The sequence below is a fragment of the Mixophyes fleayi genome, chromosome 2 (assembly GCF_038048845.1).
Source record: "Mixophyes fleayi isolate aMixFle1 chromosome 2, aMixFle1.hap1, whole genome shotgun sequence".
In the NCBI taxonomy this organism is placed as follows: Eukaryota; Metazoa; Chordata; class Amphibia; order Anura; family Limnodynastidae; genus Mixophyes; species Mixophyes fleayi.
Window position 1 is genome coordinate 208407958 of NC_134403.1, and position 19559 is coordinate 208427516.

The following is a 19559-nucleotide window of genomic DNA, read 5'->3' on the forward strand; positions in this document are numbered from 1 at the left end:
AAATGTAAGTTTTACTAAACATAAAAACAATGACACCCTAGATAACATCCCTTCAGTTTGTTACACCATCTATTTTAGCCAGGCACATTTTCACTTCATACACTGCAGACTAATGACAGAGCATCCTCTCCTTACGTATAGCACCCTACATCTATTCTCTAATGTGTACAAATATCCTTTCTCTGCTCGTCCGACAGTCCCTGCACTCCCCTTCCTCATAGATACCCAACACGTGTTGGCTCCCTCCCCTTCCACTCTCCCATTGGCCTGTGCTCCGGGCTCTGGTCCGCCTTCTTATTCCTATTATGGAGCAGCCTGAATCCGAACTGGGAGCTACAAACAGCAGCAAGAGCAGCATCAGTATCAGCATCAGCATCTCTGGGTATCTACAGTACACACAGCATGGGGCTCTGCAGCACCCTCACCTGCCTGATCTATCTCACTCTGCCCCTGTACTTCTCTGCAGAACAAGGTATGTACTGCCAGTTACAGGGCTTAACCAATGCACTAACCAAATCGATGAATGAGAAGGTAGTATACGCATGATACAATGGTTTACCTTTCCCCTGGATAAGGCATATTTGTGTGAGGGAATAAAGTGATAGATTTGTCTGTGTGTGTGAATTTACTCATGTATAGAAATGCATGTGCAATGTAAGATAGATAGATAGATAGATAGATAGATAGATAGATAGATAGATAGATATTGCTATAATATTCTAACTATTAAGTATATTAACTTAGGCTGCAATAATATATGCATGCATTTATATATGCTATAAAGAAACAAGGTTTATACAAATCATTAAGCATTAATGCAATTACCTAACACTGGTATTGTAAACTGGCATATTTGTAATAATCTTAATGTTTGTTTTTATTTTTGTAGCATGTGGTAAGTCTAGGCTAACATTACATTATTGATAGTTAGTGCAGAATTTTTTGTATACATATAACATATATATCTGTTATTATTATATTTTATCTTAGGAAGTAATGTGTTTGGTGCTTTGCAATATCTTATTAATGACAATTACTCTGCAGTTTTGGTATGATATTGGTGTCACTGTTTTCAGTGAATTACGGGGTGCCATTCATACAACCAATGATTCACATTATAAATGCTGTCCGGTTACTAATATTAATGAACTGAAAAGTAATATCCTGCACACCGCATGCATAGTATAACATGCAAATATTCTTATTGTTTTTTAATCTGTAAATAATAAATTCTCTGTTAATCTAAGTTTAGAGGGTAGGTACTTTTATATCTGTCCTTTGATGCTTGCAGTAGACCTTTTCATGTAGTGTTTAGCAGTCTATGTTGATGCCAGTGGCAGTGAAATGGTTAATTGTACCTGTAGTTAGGTGTACTGTTTTAGCATAGACTCTAGATTATCTGGATATTTGTTAATGTAAAGAGGGTGGTCATGGAGTAGTTGCAAAAGAATGGTTATGTTTGTGTAAGATATTAAGGATCTTGGGGCTGAGTTTCACAGCAGTATGGAAAATCATTGCTCAATGGTGCATGAATGATTTCTAATTGACTGGACTCTTTCTTAGTATCTTAACAGAGCAAGCCAGCAGCGAAACTGTATATCTCAACAATGACAGCTATTTACTGTATCTAGCACTTGACTATTGGCATAAGATGGCATAATTACTTCCTAGGGACAAAATACAGCACAAGCAGTATCCCTTTGTCAAACAAATGCTGGAAACAATAACAATCAAAATAACGTTACTTCAAATAATTAGTACTGAATCACACTTCAAAAATGTTTTTTTTGTAGGACTTCTCAGTAATTGTTCATTAAACTTTATTGAGGGCTTTGTCTCAGCATAAATTTAACACAATGTTCATGGGATTACATTTATAAGTTTAACATTGAGTGGTGACATATTATTACATTAATGTGATGAGAGTGTTACTAAAGCTGTGAGTTATGTGAATCTATAATATGACATTGCATTCACCAGCTGGTAGGAAGCACAGCTTGTGAGGTGCATGTTTTCTGGTAGTCTGTCATGCTATATTCTGGAGAAGCATCATACTTTACAGGAAAGTTGTAATGCAAGATACAAGAATGTATTACTATCTATCTATCTATCTATCTATCTATCTATCTATCTATCTATCTATCTATCTATCTATCTATCTTTTAGTTAATTACATGCATACACAAAGAAACCTATTTGCACAGATCTACTATTATTGGTAAGGTGTTAATAGAATATTTGAATGGGTTCCGACATCACTTCGAAAGCACCAAGGCTTTATTTCAAATTGTAATCTGTGGCTTACCCGTGATCACAAGTGAATGTGTCCAAGCATTTAAACATACTCTGTGGAAGGTGCTGAGAATTACTGGATTACACTATTATTATTATATCAATGCTTCAAAAAAATATGTTTGATAAAATAGGAAAGTAGATGAGGTAGAAGATAAATTTGCATCCTGTCCTGCAGAGTTTATAATCTAGTGACATGACACAAAGGTACAGATTAAGATGATGTATCAATAAACTTTGCAATATTTGAAAGAACATATATGTGAATAATAAGCTAACTCTTGTTTTTAAAAGTCCAATTCTATCTAAGCTTAAAAGTGCAATATGAACTTTCAGTATCAATTCTAAGTAGAGCAGCCAGGTTTATAGAGTGATGAGTGAGAACGATTTATGTATGAGTGTTGTAGATATACGCGGTTCAAAGATGAGGCATTTCTGAGCTTGGTATAAGAGGCTTGTATAGATGGAATCAGTGATTGAAGGTAATATACATGGATGTACTAAGCAGTGTTAAGCCTTGTAGAGAAAGAGGAAGATATGTCGTTTATAGATATTAATAGGGAAAGGGCAGTATTTGGAAAATAATGAGATATTGGTCAAGGATAGCAGAAGTTGATATCAGCAATGTATTTGAGCAAAATATATGAAAAAGAAGATATGTTAAAATAAAAAAAAAGTTTACATTATATTACACAATCCAGTGGATTGAAAACTGCAAGAATCAGAAATGTATATATTTACCAATCATTTAAACACACTTGCTATTATAAGGAATTGTGCTTCCTAAAAAGTTATTGTTTGTTGTATAACACATATACAGTAGGTAAAAAGATTGTCCTATGTATTTGGATTCAAACATTGTATGTAAGGAATATAAAGAATTGTGCTTATAAAATTAATTTATCCTATGTCATGTAACACATATATACTAGATAGAAAGTTTAATCCGTGTATTTAGATAAAAAAAATATACTCTTAAGTTTGTTTTAATAAATAGGCCGAGGTATGCGACTTAACATGCATGATGCTTGGTGCAGAATATATTAAAGCTGTAACAATGAAGAGTGTAAGAATAAATGGCGTTATAATACATTGACATATTCCATAATTTCAAATATCATCACTTACAAATAAATGAAATATGTTATTTTGAAAAAAACAAACAAACAAACATACCAAACAAAAATAATAAATAATTATATATTCAATATTACAATACAATAACATGTAAATCATCTCAAATATGGTAGGTAAGATATTCAGATTTTCTTTTCAAATGTTAACACTATTTTTTAATTGATTTCTGTTACTAGAGATCAAGGAGGTTTTACATATTTTATGATTTATCAATGTGAAATAAAATAGATTCTAATATAACCCTATCTACAACAAAATGTCACTGTACTATCAATAAGCCTAATTACATCCCCACTGATGAATTGAACACGTCTTCCTCATCAAGGATTAAATTCTCCATTAATAGTTTAATGTTCAATATACTGCACTCTGGACTACATCTTTACAGATTTAAATATAAACTCAACTTGCTTCATTTTCACACCTCTTAAAGAGCTTATTATGCTGCTCTGGTTAAAATCCTAGGTTTCCTTTATTAACAACTCATTAACTTTCATATTTTAGTAAATAAAGACCACCTTTTTTGGTGATGGTACATAAAACTAAGATTAATGATGTTAGCCAGATAATCAGGTTTCTGTTCATAAAACCATGATGTCACCTTTGCTCAGCAGCCTGAATTCACGTGTATTTTTCTATATTGTTCTTCCCTCAAAATATGCTCCAGAGATGTGTGCATATATCTATCAGCTATTATATATCGATATAGCTACAGAATACTCTGTTGTCAAATATTGTGCATTGCGAATCTAAAAGACATCTTCCCATTGTTACACCTGTGATGCTTTGTCCTATGCTGAGCTGTGAATTTCATCATTTTAATAAACAGCTCCCCCTTGTGTGTATAAATCTAATCCTTACATTTGGTCAAGATACAAATCTCACCTCCGTTATCTCTCTACAAGCAAATATGTCCATCAACATACTTGTGAATCCTTTTTGCAAATGCTGTTATGTTCTAAAATAAACTATAGAAACATATAGATAGATAGATAAATAAATATAGAGATATTACAACATATATAATTTACTGTATATTACAATATGTATAATATACTGTATATTCCAGATATTTGAGTCATTTCTTGAGTATATTCTATTGGAAAGATTCAATTCAGTGCGATGTAGAGCGGCCTGCGGAGACACATCACGCCAATGTTTTCCTTTCACCCCACAGAAGTGCGAGAAAAAATGAGCGGAGATTCCTTACCATAGTGGCCGGCAATGTCCGTAGCCGGACGTCTCGTCCAGTGGCGCCATGCGGCCAATTGAATCTCCCCCTATGTGTTGTGCTTTGTGTCTTACACTGAATCATATTATCAATGTAATAGTATTTTTCCAAAGAAATGATGATTTATATGTAGTATTATTTTCTGCTTCCTGTGCCCATTACAGTAGTGCTGACACTGCCAAGAGGGTTACATCCTCTGAACAAAGGCATGCTATGTGTATTGCTTTGTTTGTGTTTGTATTTCCACTGTAGACAATTTGGATTATACTGCAAAATAGGAACACAGAGCAAGATTGATCATGAAAAATGTCACTGTATCTGCTAATATGGGGTAAATTATGTCTGGGAGACTCTGACAGGAGTTTAAATAGCCTGTCTGTTCATTATAGTATTGTCTGGGAGAGAAACATAGTACACCAGATAAACTTGTCCAGTGTTGCCTGCACTTTAACTATTTAGCCTACTATACATATTCATCTCTTATTAGATATTTGTTTCTCCTCCTTGTTTGATTTGACATGTCAAGCTTTCTTTTTATGGTTTTCCACTATGCTGGTTGGCACATTGTATCATTACTTATCAGTTTTTTATAGTCTGTCATTAAACCCCATTTGTGTAAAGCACTTTTAGAGGATGTTTGCAAACTCTTTTAATTCAAATATACCCCTGTTCTTCTATACTTTTCTCATTGTAAACCTTTCGTCCACAGCTGTTTGTCCACAAGCAGCCTCACATGCAACAGCTTTCACATGAAATCATCCATTACACATATGATGACCCATACGATTGTTCATACATGATCAGTGTGACCATTTCTCATTAAAAGAAAACAACTATAGCAGTCATAAATAAGGAACAAACTCTGAATATATGGTTTATTAGTTACAGAGTATATTCAGTTTAAATTACAAATGTAAGTACTACCTGAATATGGAGAGATAGAAGATGAGTAGGACAAAAGGTGGTTTTGATCACTGCATAGTGGTTGACACCAGATGTGTCAGTATGAGACTTCAGGAACTACAAAACTGTTGGGACTTTCACACACTATGCTGTTACAGGTTTATTAAGTTCCTGTGGTTGTATATAGACCTTAAATGAATTAAATGTACCAATAATACTGACACACATTGTGCAGATAAACAGACAGACTACAGTCAACTAACTGGTGGTTACAATAGTAGAACTGAAAGAGACAAATCAGAAATCACAGCATGTACCTTGCCATAGATAATATACTGCATGGAAGCCAGGTAATATAGACAAGTTTCACTCCTCTTAACCAGGTGTGGTTACAGTGGGCTAAAGTGCTTTAACACTGGACACTGGAAAAAGTAGATGGATAGGTGTCAACGATGCAGACTAATGTTGGTAGTGTAATTGCATGGGGTGTGTTTTGGATCATATGAGTAAAGCATTGTTGAATGTTGCAAAATGTATTAATATTGCTGTTAATTAACTGCATACCATCATGTCAGACATGCATTCATATATCAAACACCATCATCATCATCATGTGATTTTTCTCCAAGGCAATGCTCCATGCCACTATGGTAGGAAAGTCATTTAATGTTTCCAAACATACAACAGTGTGTTAAGGTTAATTCAGTGGAGTCCTGAGTCACCAGGTCTTAGTCCCCCCAATTATATTAATTCCCTTGCAGCTCACTGCTTAAAACACCATTTGTTGCTCTACAAACGATCTCTTTTGTGAGCGATGAACAACCCGCAACTGCAGACCATGAGAGGGGGGGCTTAGAAGGTGTGTGGGTGTGGGAATCCCTTATTTGCTGCATAGTTTGCTAATTTATTCCGAGAGGTGGTTGTCCAACAAAAATTTTTTTGTTGTGCAGAACTCCGAATGTTCACAATATATATATATATATATATATATATATATATATATATATAAATCTATAATATAAATGTCTAGTGGCTTGTGTTAGTCTGTCTGTGTGTGTGTGGAAAAAATAAAACCAAGCTGCAGCGCCACCTGCTGGGCTGAGTTATACACTGACCTACTAAATTCTTAGTGTGTGTGGAAAAAAAAAATCAGAAATGGCTGAAATTTGGTATACTAAGATGTTTTTATTTTGTTAATTTAATTTGTTAATTGTTGAAAGTGTTTATAAAGATTTAAAAAATATATATATATATTTCTTGAAGGAGAAATGACCGTTGGGAGTGGTTGGTGGTTGCCGGGGGTGACAGTGGGGAGTGGTTGGTGGTCGAGACCTGGGCTATGGCCCAAATGCATGATAAGAACCTTTTTAACACCTTAAGTAGCTTGATTTGACTAGAATGCATGAGTATCATGCACGGGTTAACTTGTATATATATACAGTATATATATATATATATATATATATATATATATATATATTAGTATTTGCAACTGTGTTTGACTTCTTCGAGTAGATCTCAAACTTCCTATAGTATTCCATGTAGAGTGGTGCTGTTGTGCTATGCTCTATAGATGGAAAATAAGACATCAGTGAAATAATTCTGAAGCATGATTTGGAGTTATATGATTTATATATCAAGGTCCATGCCTTATTATCGATCTATTGTCTCCTGTCAGCCTCATATTTACCTTTCCACTTGTATACATCAACTCGTATGACACAGCAATCAATAGGCTACCAGATATGGATCATATGCGCAACAAAATTTAGAAGAAATATTTAGCTATATAAGTAAAAGCATATGAGAACTAACTCAAACTAGTGAGTAAGGAACATGTACATATTGTATGTGAACTGGTTTATATAAATAGAAGCTGCCATGTTTCTAAACTGCTGAGTTTAAATCACTTATCCTTTATAGACGGCAATAAAACTGGTCAGAAGTTGGTAAATTATTAAAGACATCTGGTGCAAAGTGATGTGTTACATGCTGGTACAAAGTGTAGGGGCTCAGGGCAATTTAAGTTGATGGGGTAAAGGTTGTCAAAAATGTTGAAGAATTTTAAAATGTATGAGGGCACAACTGGAGTAATGTGATGGTCCAGAAGCTGTTAAAATTAGCTGTAGAGAAGGCTGGTAAAATATATGGCAACATGGACTGGTACTGAGACAGGGATTTATATTTTTGGAAAGTATGTGCTGATCTGTATTAGGTATAATGCTATATCAGTAATGTCGCCTTCTGTTGTACATCAACACACCATTAAAATTGTTTGCATGGTAACATTGTTACTTACAAGCTAGCAGGCTGGTACTATTGGATGACATTTGTCCAAGTCTGATGTAGAATAATGGCATGTTTGCTTGGAATTATTAAGCAATGACAGAGTATCCATTTGACATAGTTTGCTTTACATTGAGCGGGACTATCCATACCAGTTATATTATTTTACAAACAAATAATTTGTTAGTATAATATCAATTTACGGTCAGTTGTTTATATATACATATATGTATATATATATATATATATATATATATATATATATATATATATATATTTATGTTTTTATATATATGTTTATATTTGTATATGATAACATTATTAGCTAATAAACTAGTAGCAGTCGCTGCTTAACACAAGAATTATTTTTAGGACTTTAAAATGCTGTTTCATTTGTATTTATATTACACTAACTGTTTGTGCATCAATTTACGGCATCACAGAAACAATACAACAGAAATAAAGTCGTTTCAGATATAAATAAAACACAACACTGCCCTAGACGGCAGTGGGTGAGATCATACAGGGCATACATACATGAGGTAATGGGTGGACCTTGCTTACAGGGTCATGCTGTATTTTGATATATATTTACGGTCTCTGGTACAATACTCTGGAGAATTGGCTGGCTTTGTTTGCCTAGAATGTAAATCAAGCTATTACATTCTCTCTCTCGCTTTATTTCTTTATAAACTCTGCAGCACATTACATTGTGCTGTCTGTTCTCATCTCCACCGTGACAGTCATTGTAAGAGGTTCAGCGAATAACTTCAGAGAGAAAAATGAGACATGGGCTATTTACAAACCTCTACAGTAATATTTCACCCAGCTTCTATTTTATTGTTAGATAGAGAGATAAATCGCAGATCTTCTCTTCTACTACATTTACAACCTTAAACTGTCCTGTCTTGTTTAAAGAACTGAAATATTCCTTCTGGGTCTTCCTTATAAAATAAAATATGCACAAGCCAAAAAAAGGCTTGCAAGGCTTTACATGCTCTAAGATACAAATGTCTCATTTAATAATTATTGAGTGGAACATTATGCAATCAAAGTTTTTCTTATTTTTTTATTACCAATAAAAGCAAATAAAGAGAAAATGTGCAAAAGAAAGAAAATGTTTACAAAAGACTATAATATTCTAAGATGTTTTTTTATTTAGTGAAGTTTGTTCCATTACTGTATCATTGTTAGTTTTAACCTAGATGTATTACATATTGATTTTGGGACATCTAAAGATGTAAAAAGAAATTGGTATGGAATGAAATATAAATATTACAAATATAAAGTAGTAATTTGCTAGTATTTACTGTTCCACACAAACTTACCAGCTGAAATTATTTCACAATATAGCATGCTAGAGCCAGGTACAGTGGTATCATCAAGTGATCTTGTGAACTTAAGGCACTAATACAAAGTAAGATTCCAGTTGGCCTATTTGGTCAAAATGACCAAACAAACCAACCATAGTACTGTGTGAGCTCATTATAATAAAAAAAATGAGCATAAAGTTCATTTAGCGCATCAACAACATAACAATAAGTTATTCATGAGTACATTTGAGGCAGAAAAAAACATTTGGCAAATGTATACCACTATAGAGTTTATTTATAGGATATTAAATGGGAACAGAAATTAATAGATCAATGTGGTAAAAGAGCTTTGCTTGAAATAATCCACAATGATCAGGCATATGCAATGTATCAATCGCTTTACTTATTCCAACACTTCTCTCAGAGATCACTGGTGTAACTGCAGTGTGCATGCTACAATGCGGGAGGATTGCTCATGTCAGGCGTGGTGTATTGTACACTTTGATTGTGAAGCAGGAGCTTTATAAGAAAAATGTATGCACTGAACATTTTTACCAGCTACCTATCAGTGACTGGTCCTGTTGTTAGACAATATATTTAACTATTCTCATGCTTTCACCTGTTCATAGACTCATAAGATCAACAAATAGACCTAATGGTGATTTTGTAGTCCTTAGTAAGGAGAATCCCAAGTTACAAGCATCCCCAGTACAGCTTCGATTCATCCTCTGCTATGCACAAATTTCAGGTAACCATCTTCTTTCCATTATCCCGCATACTATAGCCTCCTCTCTTGGCTTCCTGGTAGGTGCAAACACTATAAACACTGTTAAATTGCTGACCAGGGAACATCAATGCTAATAATAAGTCTGCCCTGCTTATGAATCCATGAATGCTCCTAGTTGTGGGGAAGCTCCTGGATTGATGGAGAGTTTGACATACAAATCTGATTAAGCTGAGGTGCTGGCAGTCTAAACAGTACATTTAAAATCACCATAAAACATATATAAAAATTAGTGGCTTTAGGTATATTTTAATAACTGCACAAAATTCAGATCTTTTTGCATCAAAATTATGTTTATTCTGATGTTCCGTGCATCGTGGCCTTGCTTGACTTTCCTATTTTAGGGCTTTCTTGTTCTTGAGTCATTGGAGTGCAGATATTTGCTACTAGAGATGCCCAGTTCTATTATTTAATGAGTGTACAATCCCAAGCTGGCATGATATGAAAATAACAATTAGAGCAGGTGGCAGTGCCATCCAGGGGCATGTACTGTGCTGGAGATGCCAATCTGCTCTAACAGAGGACGATACAATGACTGCTCTCTACATCCTTTGCAACAGGCGATTTTGCCTGAATGCATTTTGGACTATGTTCAGCTTTAGTTAGAAAGGACAGATAACCGTTTCTCTAAAAGGACACTCAATAAAATTTTGAATTTTTTAACCAGTTTGGCAAACAGAGACATTTGACTTTAAAACACACTCTAGAAAATATTAATTTGCCTTATTTATAAAATGAGAGCTTGCTCAATTAAGATTTTTATAAAATGATCTTATTGTACCCTGTAGTAAATTATGTTATTAAAAGCAGATTATTGTTGCATTGTAGATACTGAACTTATTCTAAAAGAAATTATGTTTCACATAAAAGACCTACAAATAACATTCATGTTCACACCGCACAGCAGAATGAATTGACCCTCGTTGCCCTAGCTTTATTTATAGTTTATAACTTCTGCAAAATTCATATTTATAAATACAGAGTGGAATGGCAAACCAAAAGAGAAACTGAAAGACACTGCCACCAGACTCTTTTTATCTGAAAATGTCTACTGACTGAAAAGAATAGTGTGCCGTAGGCAGCATAGCAAATGTAAATACAGTGTCAAATATTTCAGCCATTATTTATTTTTTTAGATTTGTTTTAATCAGCTGGACCTACTTTAAAATATAAAAACTGAAATTAATGTAAGGTTGGTTACCCACTGATGTTTAAACACAGCCCATGCCCTGTGCTTCTATCTCATGAAAAAAATATATATTTTATTCTATGTGTATGCTATACCCTTTTGTCTTTATATTTGTGTCTGTGTGTGAATTGCGTTGCAGTTTTGCTTGTTCCCTTTCAGTGCGTTCAAAGCACGTCACAGCACTTGTAATAGTCCACTGATCTGTATGATTAGTGCATTGTGTACATACCCACTAGAGGTTAATATGAGTGATTTAATCGGTGTTGCGCTGTATTTTTCCCATTCATGTCAATTACCAATTTGTTCCTATGGTCCATTCATTTCTATGAATTTCTGCTCTACATGTAGAAACCCCAATTAAATGAATGGGTCATAGAAATTAATGGAGTTGCACATTAATAGAGAATCAATGAATCTCTATTGTTGTATGATCAACACAGGGAGTCTCTGCGACTCCACTTCACTGCTAGTCAATAACATTACAACATAGCATGGGAAACCTCCTGCTATTGGCTAAGTGGTTAAAGACACTTCCAGTCAATTGATTCTTACATCATTCTGCAGCAGGGTTCATAGCGGACTAATTTGTGTTTGTTCTTATTTTTTAATGTCCAGTGGATTAAACAATAAGTTTTTCCCTTTGGTTTTCAAATATGGAATATTAATCTGTGGGTTAAAGAATTATATTGCCTCTAATATAGTCCAGACTGTCGCAGGTCAGCCTGGACATCCTTGTAAAAATAGGTTTATACCTCAGGATTAAAAATAATTAGATATTACTTTATGTATGCACATTTATACATTCAAACATCATATTGCATATTTATAACAACCAAATTTAGGTTATAAACACCTTTTTTCATGTGAAAAGGCTCTATTTCATCAATGTATTTACTGTGGTAAAATAAGTATTATAGTGGCCACTATGCATATTGCAATATAGAGGCATGTGTGGTTCCAAAACAAGCATGGTGTCTGATGATAATTGGATTGCAGTTATTCATTAGGGCATGCCTCGAAATATGGTCAGTAGAAGACCTCTATTGTCCTGTGTATGGTAATGTTCTAAATGCGCTAATAGGTTTCCATGTGCTCTGAAACCGATTTGGCTGTCCAGCCTTAGCACTGAATGATCGTGTGCAATTTGGTGATATATTGTACAGGTGTGGCTAAATTGGACAGCCATCCTGTTGCTTGGCAAGCTTTACTACACAATGCAGAAACCTGGTGATCCTTCAAGATAAACACATATGCAAAATTTTGGAATCATGCCACACTACATCTTTTTATTATTAAGTGTATTCCTTTTTGTCATTCAGTCAATGTGGAATTATTTGTTTATCCATCCAACTGTCAACTCACAAGAAAGTAAAGGGGAAAATGTATAGCATTGTGAATTTGGATCAGCTTTCCAATATCAAAAGAAAAACAGAACGGATTTATGAGCTTCCTTGTGCAGATACTTTGCTTCCATTCTTTGCTATATCTTTGTGATGTAGATTACTCACATCATTAATATCAGCTATGTATAATACTTAAACACATCAGGTGGCTACCGCAAAGTGCACTTTATTGCTGATGTATTAGAATGTAAGCAGACATGCATTTCTGTACATTTAAATTATGTATGATATATTACATATTTTTGGTCTCACTTCTGTAAACAGTGATGCTATTTAAGTTGGCCCTGGCCCCCATTGCAAATTAGAACTGGCTTGTGTGCACGGAATTCTGGGACGTCAAATCTCTTGTGGTGTTGGCAGTCACACAGCTGTGTGCATCTCGCAGAAGGGAGGAGGTCCCTAGAGCTGCACAGTGACCCAACTAAGCTGTCAAACCCCATAGAACCCTTTGCCCTTGTTACCCTAGTAGTTAGGCCCTTAGATATGACTATTTTCATAAATAAGCATTAATGACATCTGTATTTAGTTTCTAGCCTCAGTAAATGTGTTATGTTTCCCACTACTATAATTATAATATTCTAAATTATCATTGACACACCTCACACTTTTCCTGGATGCATTTCCATATAAAACTGCATATGTATATGTTTTTGTATGCAAAGATTAGCAACAGAGTGAGTTCACTTTTATGCAGGAGTATTTGTGCAGACATATGGTGCATTGTGGTAATCTGCAGCAGTATAGATTTTGTGATGTTTGTTTATTACGCTTTTAAGACGCTCGTTGATTTTTAACAACCAGGCATTTAATTGGTGAGGAGTCTAAAGCATGAGAAAAATTGTAAAGCCAGTGGGGAGGAGTGGAGAGTTTACACAGCGACTCTAATTAACTTATCTGCTCTGCAGTCATCACCTTGGCTTCTTTATAATGTGCTGAAATATAATTAACATTTACATCTGTGACCCTTATTAAGACGTATGGAGAATAAGGCACAGAAATCACTAGTAATTCTATAACCCCAATAAATGCACTAAAGCAGTTACTGAGTAGAGAGCATTGATGCAGCTTTACAGCAGTACTGTGAATTGGAATTCATGCTATGTTTTTGACAAGCTATATGATTGATTGAGATCAGTGATGAGTTTCTATTTCTTTTTTACCAATATTTATCAGCTGATGTATCATATGCCATAGTTATCTAGTGTGTTATTGGGTATTTCTAGAATTTATGATCATGAGTCTTTTACTAATAGGGAAATATGAAACATGATAGTTACACACAAATATTTTATAATAGTGTTTGGTGTCTCATAATAAGTTCCTAAATCATTGCAGTACAATAACAGTCATATCAGATTAGATTTGTAAGCAGCCCACTACCGTACTTGCTGTAAAGGTGTAAAAATTTAACTTGCTCACCCAACATGAATTTGCTTTCTTTCACCTATAAACTATCGTTCAGTGAGAAGCAAGGAGGGAGTTGCTTCCTGTTAGTATCCCATGAAACACAGAATAGCAGTTTTGCCTTCTAATCTAGCATTCCAAGTTTGTCATTAGCTGATTGCAGTTAGCGTTCACTTATCACACTAAAATTGTGATATTTTTTTTTCATATTTCTTATTTTAAAAAACACAATTTTAAACTATAGTTTTAAACAACATTAAAGTATTTAAAACATTTTTTTTTAACAACTACATTGTGTGACGTTTGTATTTTTCAATTTCTCCATTAAAACCAGAGGTACACATTTTGGCATGGTCAAGTCATGGCTCGGCCATGGCCACATCCCCAGAGGGCTAGTTAGCGCTGTAAAGTGCTAGACTGCCAATTAGAGACCTCCCTTTCCCCCAACAATCCCACCCGCGGGATTCACATGTCTCCGGGTGGGACAGTGGGACAGAGCACTAATATCGGAACTGTCCCACTGAAATTAGGACAGGTGGAAGACATGTATTATTGGTGTGCCTTATTTTGTGCTAGGGTTCAAAAACAAGATTTCAATTTGCGGAGCAAATAAATAAAATGAGGTAAATGAAAAAGAGGGAACATTTTTAGGAGCATACTGTAAAAGGTTTTCTAGGGTGTTTATGGGGTTTTAATCTCCTTAATAGTCTGGCAAATGTATGGATGGCCATTTAGTAATTACTACTACTGTCAACTAACTTCTCGCAAAGGTAATTCTGATTTAACCTAAGAAATATCATTCTTATTTTCCCTTAAATCCACAGGATCAATATTCATATAATAACTTATGCTCATATCTTCAAGAAAAACTACGCACAAAATATAGTTTCATTTAAAACTTGTTGTATTATTACCATTCTAATTGTAGATCTTATGTATATATTATAAAACAGTAAACAGTGTATTTATACAAACTCAACAGATTTTGTTTCATACAATACATTGCAGTCAATTGGCTGTTTTATAACTATATAAGTCATTGCATGTGTGTTTTGACTAACTATTGTCTAAAGGTGTGTGAATGTATGTGTTTGTAGGGAGAAGAGTGGGGAGACCTGTGTGTGGAGGGGACCTGTGGGGGAGAGAGAGACACACAATCAAGCACACATTTTAACCTTCCATATATTCTCACATTTATCTCAAAACTTCTACCATATATTCATCTATCATTTCATTTATCTCAGTCAGGGTCCAACAGCCATTATTCACTATCCACATACCCTTCATATAGAAGCTTCTAGATGGCAGACATGTTACAAGCATGGAGATATTTTCTCTATTGTCTGAACTCGACCTACTCTAAACACATGGTATTTCACCTCGCTGCCATATTACCTACATCAACATTTTCAGTAATAAACCATATTATTTCAGAGATTCAGAGTTACAATACCCTTTAAACCAACAGTCTAACAAAATGTTATATTGAGCAATCTGACCATTTCCTGAACAATCCAATCATTTACTATTATCAAGTTCTCATCTCAGCCACACTCTTCACTAGCAGCATAGCAGACTTTCCAATTCCATCTAAACCAAAATCTCAGTAATATAACAAACAGTATATTATCTACACGGTTTCTTCAGTTTCTTCACTTTCCCATGAAATACTTTTCCATAACAACCATTCTATCGAACAAATAAACAATGTGCAACCATTTCCATACACTTGCTATACATTTACACTAAACTGCATTAAACAAACTTTAACCATACACTTCGATTACACAGCATTTGCAATTTCCATTAGCCTTTTATAAGTACTGAAATAGCATGCAATATTTGAAATGGCCAACTTGCTTTGTTAGAAGTTACAAGCACATGTTGGTCACATGTGCTTGTAATAACCTAATTGACTACCAATGAACAGGGCCCAGCTCTTAAACCTCTAGTAATATATTTGTAAGTCCACCACAAATATCTATTTTACACAAAAGACATCTATTTAGTGAGAGCCAGCAAGGCATTTTACCCAAAAGACATCTATTCCAAATTACCTTTGCAACAAACACAAATGCTACTATGACCAACACTTCACTAACTACATTTTATCGGAACTCAGACAATTCCATTCAAATAACCTAACAAAACATTTACACTTTACAACTATCACATTATAATATTAGATCAACACAGAACCAATTTACCAACCATCACAAAACTATATATTTCCAGATTCACTCACCTTCCATTCAATTATATTCAATTATATTTTACCTTCTAGCCAGATTCTAATATGAATTGCCTTTCCAGGCCCTCACATATACAGACCACAAACTTAGTTTCCAGCAGCTGTCTATGCAGGTCCTATCCGGGTCAAAGCAGGATAACAAGAGAGAGCTCTGTGTTTCTGCTAGTGAAAAAGTTCACTTACAAGTGGGTGGAGTTTACCTTTCCACAGGAAGTGCTCACAGCATGTAGCCTTCCTCAAAATAGTAGATTTTTTTATATACTCTTCATCACATACCTTGCTGTGTCAAGGAGCAAAGCCATTTCCACTTCGCAAAAGGACACCAGCTCTATATAGGAGATCAGATTTTATCCTTTAATGGGAATTATTTTGCGACTTTCAGTATGATTTCTGCAGAGAAGTATTTCTAGGCGCACCTTGCCCATGTAAAATGAAGGTTCAAACACAAAACCGTGCCACAAAAGACTTTCCTGATTGCCTTGACACTCATGATTGATTTCAGCCATAAATGAGACTAAACTGAGCAGGATTTCAGAAACATTTAATTCATTGACAGTGGCAGAAGGTTGGACTTTTGATGTTCCATTTACATTTTTGAACAATGCACCTCCAATTTTCCTGTCACTCCAGACACCTAAACATATTTTTCATTTGTGGAGATGATTTCTGAGAGCCAAGAATCAACTAAGTGCACAGACGCAGAACAAAAGAGCTTAGTGGTGCATCAAGCTTACGTTGTAATTTAGGTCTACTTTATGTAAACATTGATGTTCATGTTGTTATTGTATTCATAGGTGTAACATAATCTAATATCAAACCTGCTTTGTATAAAAAAATAATACTAGTTACACATAAAACAAATTTTTCCACTTATCACAGTGTTGCAGGGACCTAACACAGCCCAATCAGAACTGCATTTATGGTATAACCAAAAGGAGGCACATGGTTAAGCTCTTTAGGGAACAATAAATATATGTTTATCTTTTTCACTTTTTTAGTATTCATTGGTTGGTTGTTCTAATCCAGTCACCCATTAATCAAGTCAAAACCGTGGAGGAGGTAGTGTTGGAATGTGTGATAAGGTGCACAATTACAGTACTAATTTAAGCTGCCAGCTATGATCACCTAGCCCAAACTGTGAATACAGCTCAGAGGGTTTATCTGATGAACTTTCAGTGGTGAATAATGTGGGACTATTGCATAACTGAACAGCCGTTGACAGGCACCTTACCTAGAAGACACAATTATATTTTTGCTGACTGTGAAGCAAATTTAATATTTTGTGTTATTTGTGACACTAAGCCATCTGTAAAAATCTATCTTATGCTTTAAAATGCTGCAGTATGAAGAAGTATCTGACAATAAAACACATTTAAACATTTTATTCAGCAATGAGAGTGCAAAAGAGTATAGTAAGAACCACTGTATCAGCAGGATAACTTTGTACCATTTTGTAATGTTAGAATTGTATGTCATCATTATCACTAACATTATCCATGTTCAGTCATCTTGTGTAGTATATTTCAGTGAAGAGCAGACAAGTTTATGCAAGTTATAAAAAGCCTCTCATGGAAAACCTATTCCTTGCTAAATGTACATATAAAAAACACACTAAGTTTGTTCAAATACAACATACAGATAGAACTTAATTTTTTGAGCTGAACAGTGCAATCAAGTCCTAATAACATGAGGTGTCAATTGAGCTGTTATTGCTTAACCATGCACTTCTATGTGTAAAATACTTGCAGGGAGTTATTGTGATGCAATAGTGTCCAGCTCACGTGGGAGGACGCAGATTGCGCTATAAATCTAAGAAGCAACATGTATATGGCTTTTAATGCAATAAAAATAACTTACCACAAAATGTACTTTCAAATAATATTACAAATGTCTCCATAAGATAGATCTATAAATATAAGCTATATATATATTAAACCTCAATATTATCAGGAACAGTCATATCTTGGGGCAGCATCAGGCTAGAGTACAGAAAGCCCACCAGAACATCTACATATAGGTGCCCACTTTTGGTTGTCTCTTTGCCGGTTATCCTTTTTGCAAGGGGTCTTTGTGATCATTGCTGTCATTACCATCTGTATGTATCTTTACACCAGCTGTTAGGTACAGGCAAAATATACTGCTCTTAAAAGGTGTATCTTGAGATGCAGCAAAGTTTAACTAGTGGCATCTCCAAGGAGCATGCTAAACATACGTGAGCACACCCCTACTGTACTGAACTTGCACGTGCACTCCACTGACCCTACTCACCATGTCTAAGGGGCTACATCTGCAAGACACTTTGAACGCCAAATACTGCTGCAATTTTCTCTGCATGTACAACGCGGCAAAGCACATTATTAAGCTGTACAGACCAAATTCTAAATCAGACACCATTAAAGTTATCACAAACATCTTATACTATCAATATGCAATGACATTCAATACATAGATAATACAAAGTTACTAATACTCCACAATTTCTAGGCTTTGTGTGTCCCTGACAATATCCATAATTTTTAACACTAACCAATTGCCCTAGTCTTACTCCCTTTTTTTATTTGCTGGTTACAATTTTCAGTATCTGTTTCTATCTTGCATGCTACATATGTAAAAATATAGAAAAGAAAGGATGGCCATGTTATGTGCACCTTACATATTCATGAAAACATATAAATAATATAAAAATTAAAATAGAAGGCAGAAAGTAAAAACAATAACATGCATATATTTATAATCCCATAAAGTTAAAACTCTCATATAGCTAATGATAAAGCTCAATACACAGATACTGAACTGTATATATAACAATATAAGTAACATTTATGAGAGCTTTCATTAAGGGACCGCAATATCTCCCTTTTGGTCAGCAGTTCTCTGCACCTCACAGACTTATATATCTTTAATATTTTGTGAATTGTACTACATGCACCAGAGTTGCATTACTCCATATGTTAGATATACTAAATATGAGCAGTTAATAATATATGTGCATTATGATCATGCCCAATGGTCATGTCATGTTAGGTATGTGTAGTGCACTGTGGGTAATAGACTAGGAGCATTACTATCATGAAGACAGGGGGTCTGCTATACGGATTCACCTTTCCAGGGTCCCTGAAAATTGTTTTCAAACTTTTAATATTAATATGTTAATGATGACATTACAGCAAAACATTATACTTAACCCACTGGTAGGTCTTTTTTAGAGATGACCATAATTTATTTTTTAAAAAAGATTCACCAAAATATTTGGCTACAAAATTTCACACACTTTACTCAAAAGAACTTGCATTCAGACGTTCCCAGACCTACCTCAACAACACCACACAACAACAATGCATTGGGCATCATCATCTCAACTCTATG

At 34.6% G+C, this 19559-nt stretch overlaps 1 protein-coding gene across 3 annotated transcripts in view; it reads left to right on the forward strand.

Annotated features, from left to right (window-relative positions):
* The first annotated feature begins 320 nt into the window (after window positions 1-320).
* The window catches only part of EPHA10 (EPH receptor A10), a 501782-nt gene continuing 482543 nt past the window's right edge, over window positions 321-19559 (forward strand). For all 3 annotated transcript variants that reach the window (XM_075195414.1, XM_075195415.1, XM_075195416.1), the window contains exon 1: window positions 321-472. In XM_075195414.1, the coding sequence (XP_075051515.1) occupies window positions 403-472 (70 nt within the window). In that variant the 5' untranslated portion in view covers window positions 321-402. The remainder of the gene's footprint in view (window positions 473-19559) is intronic.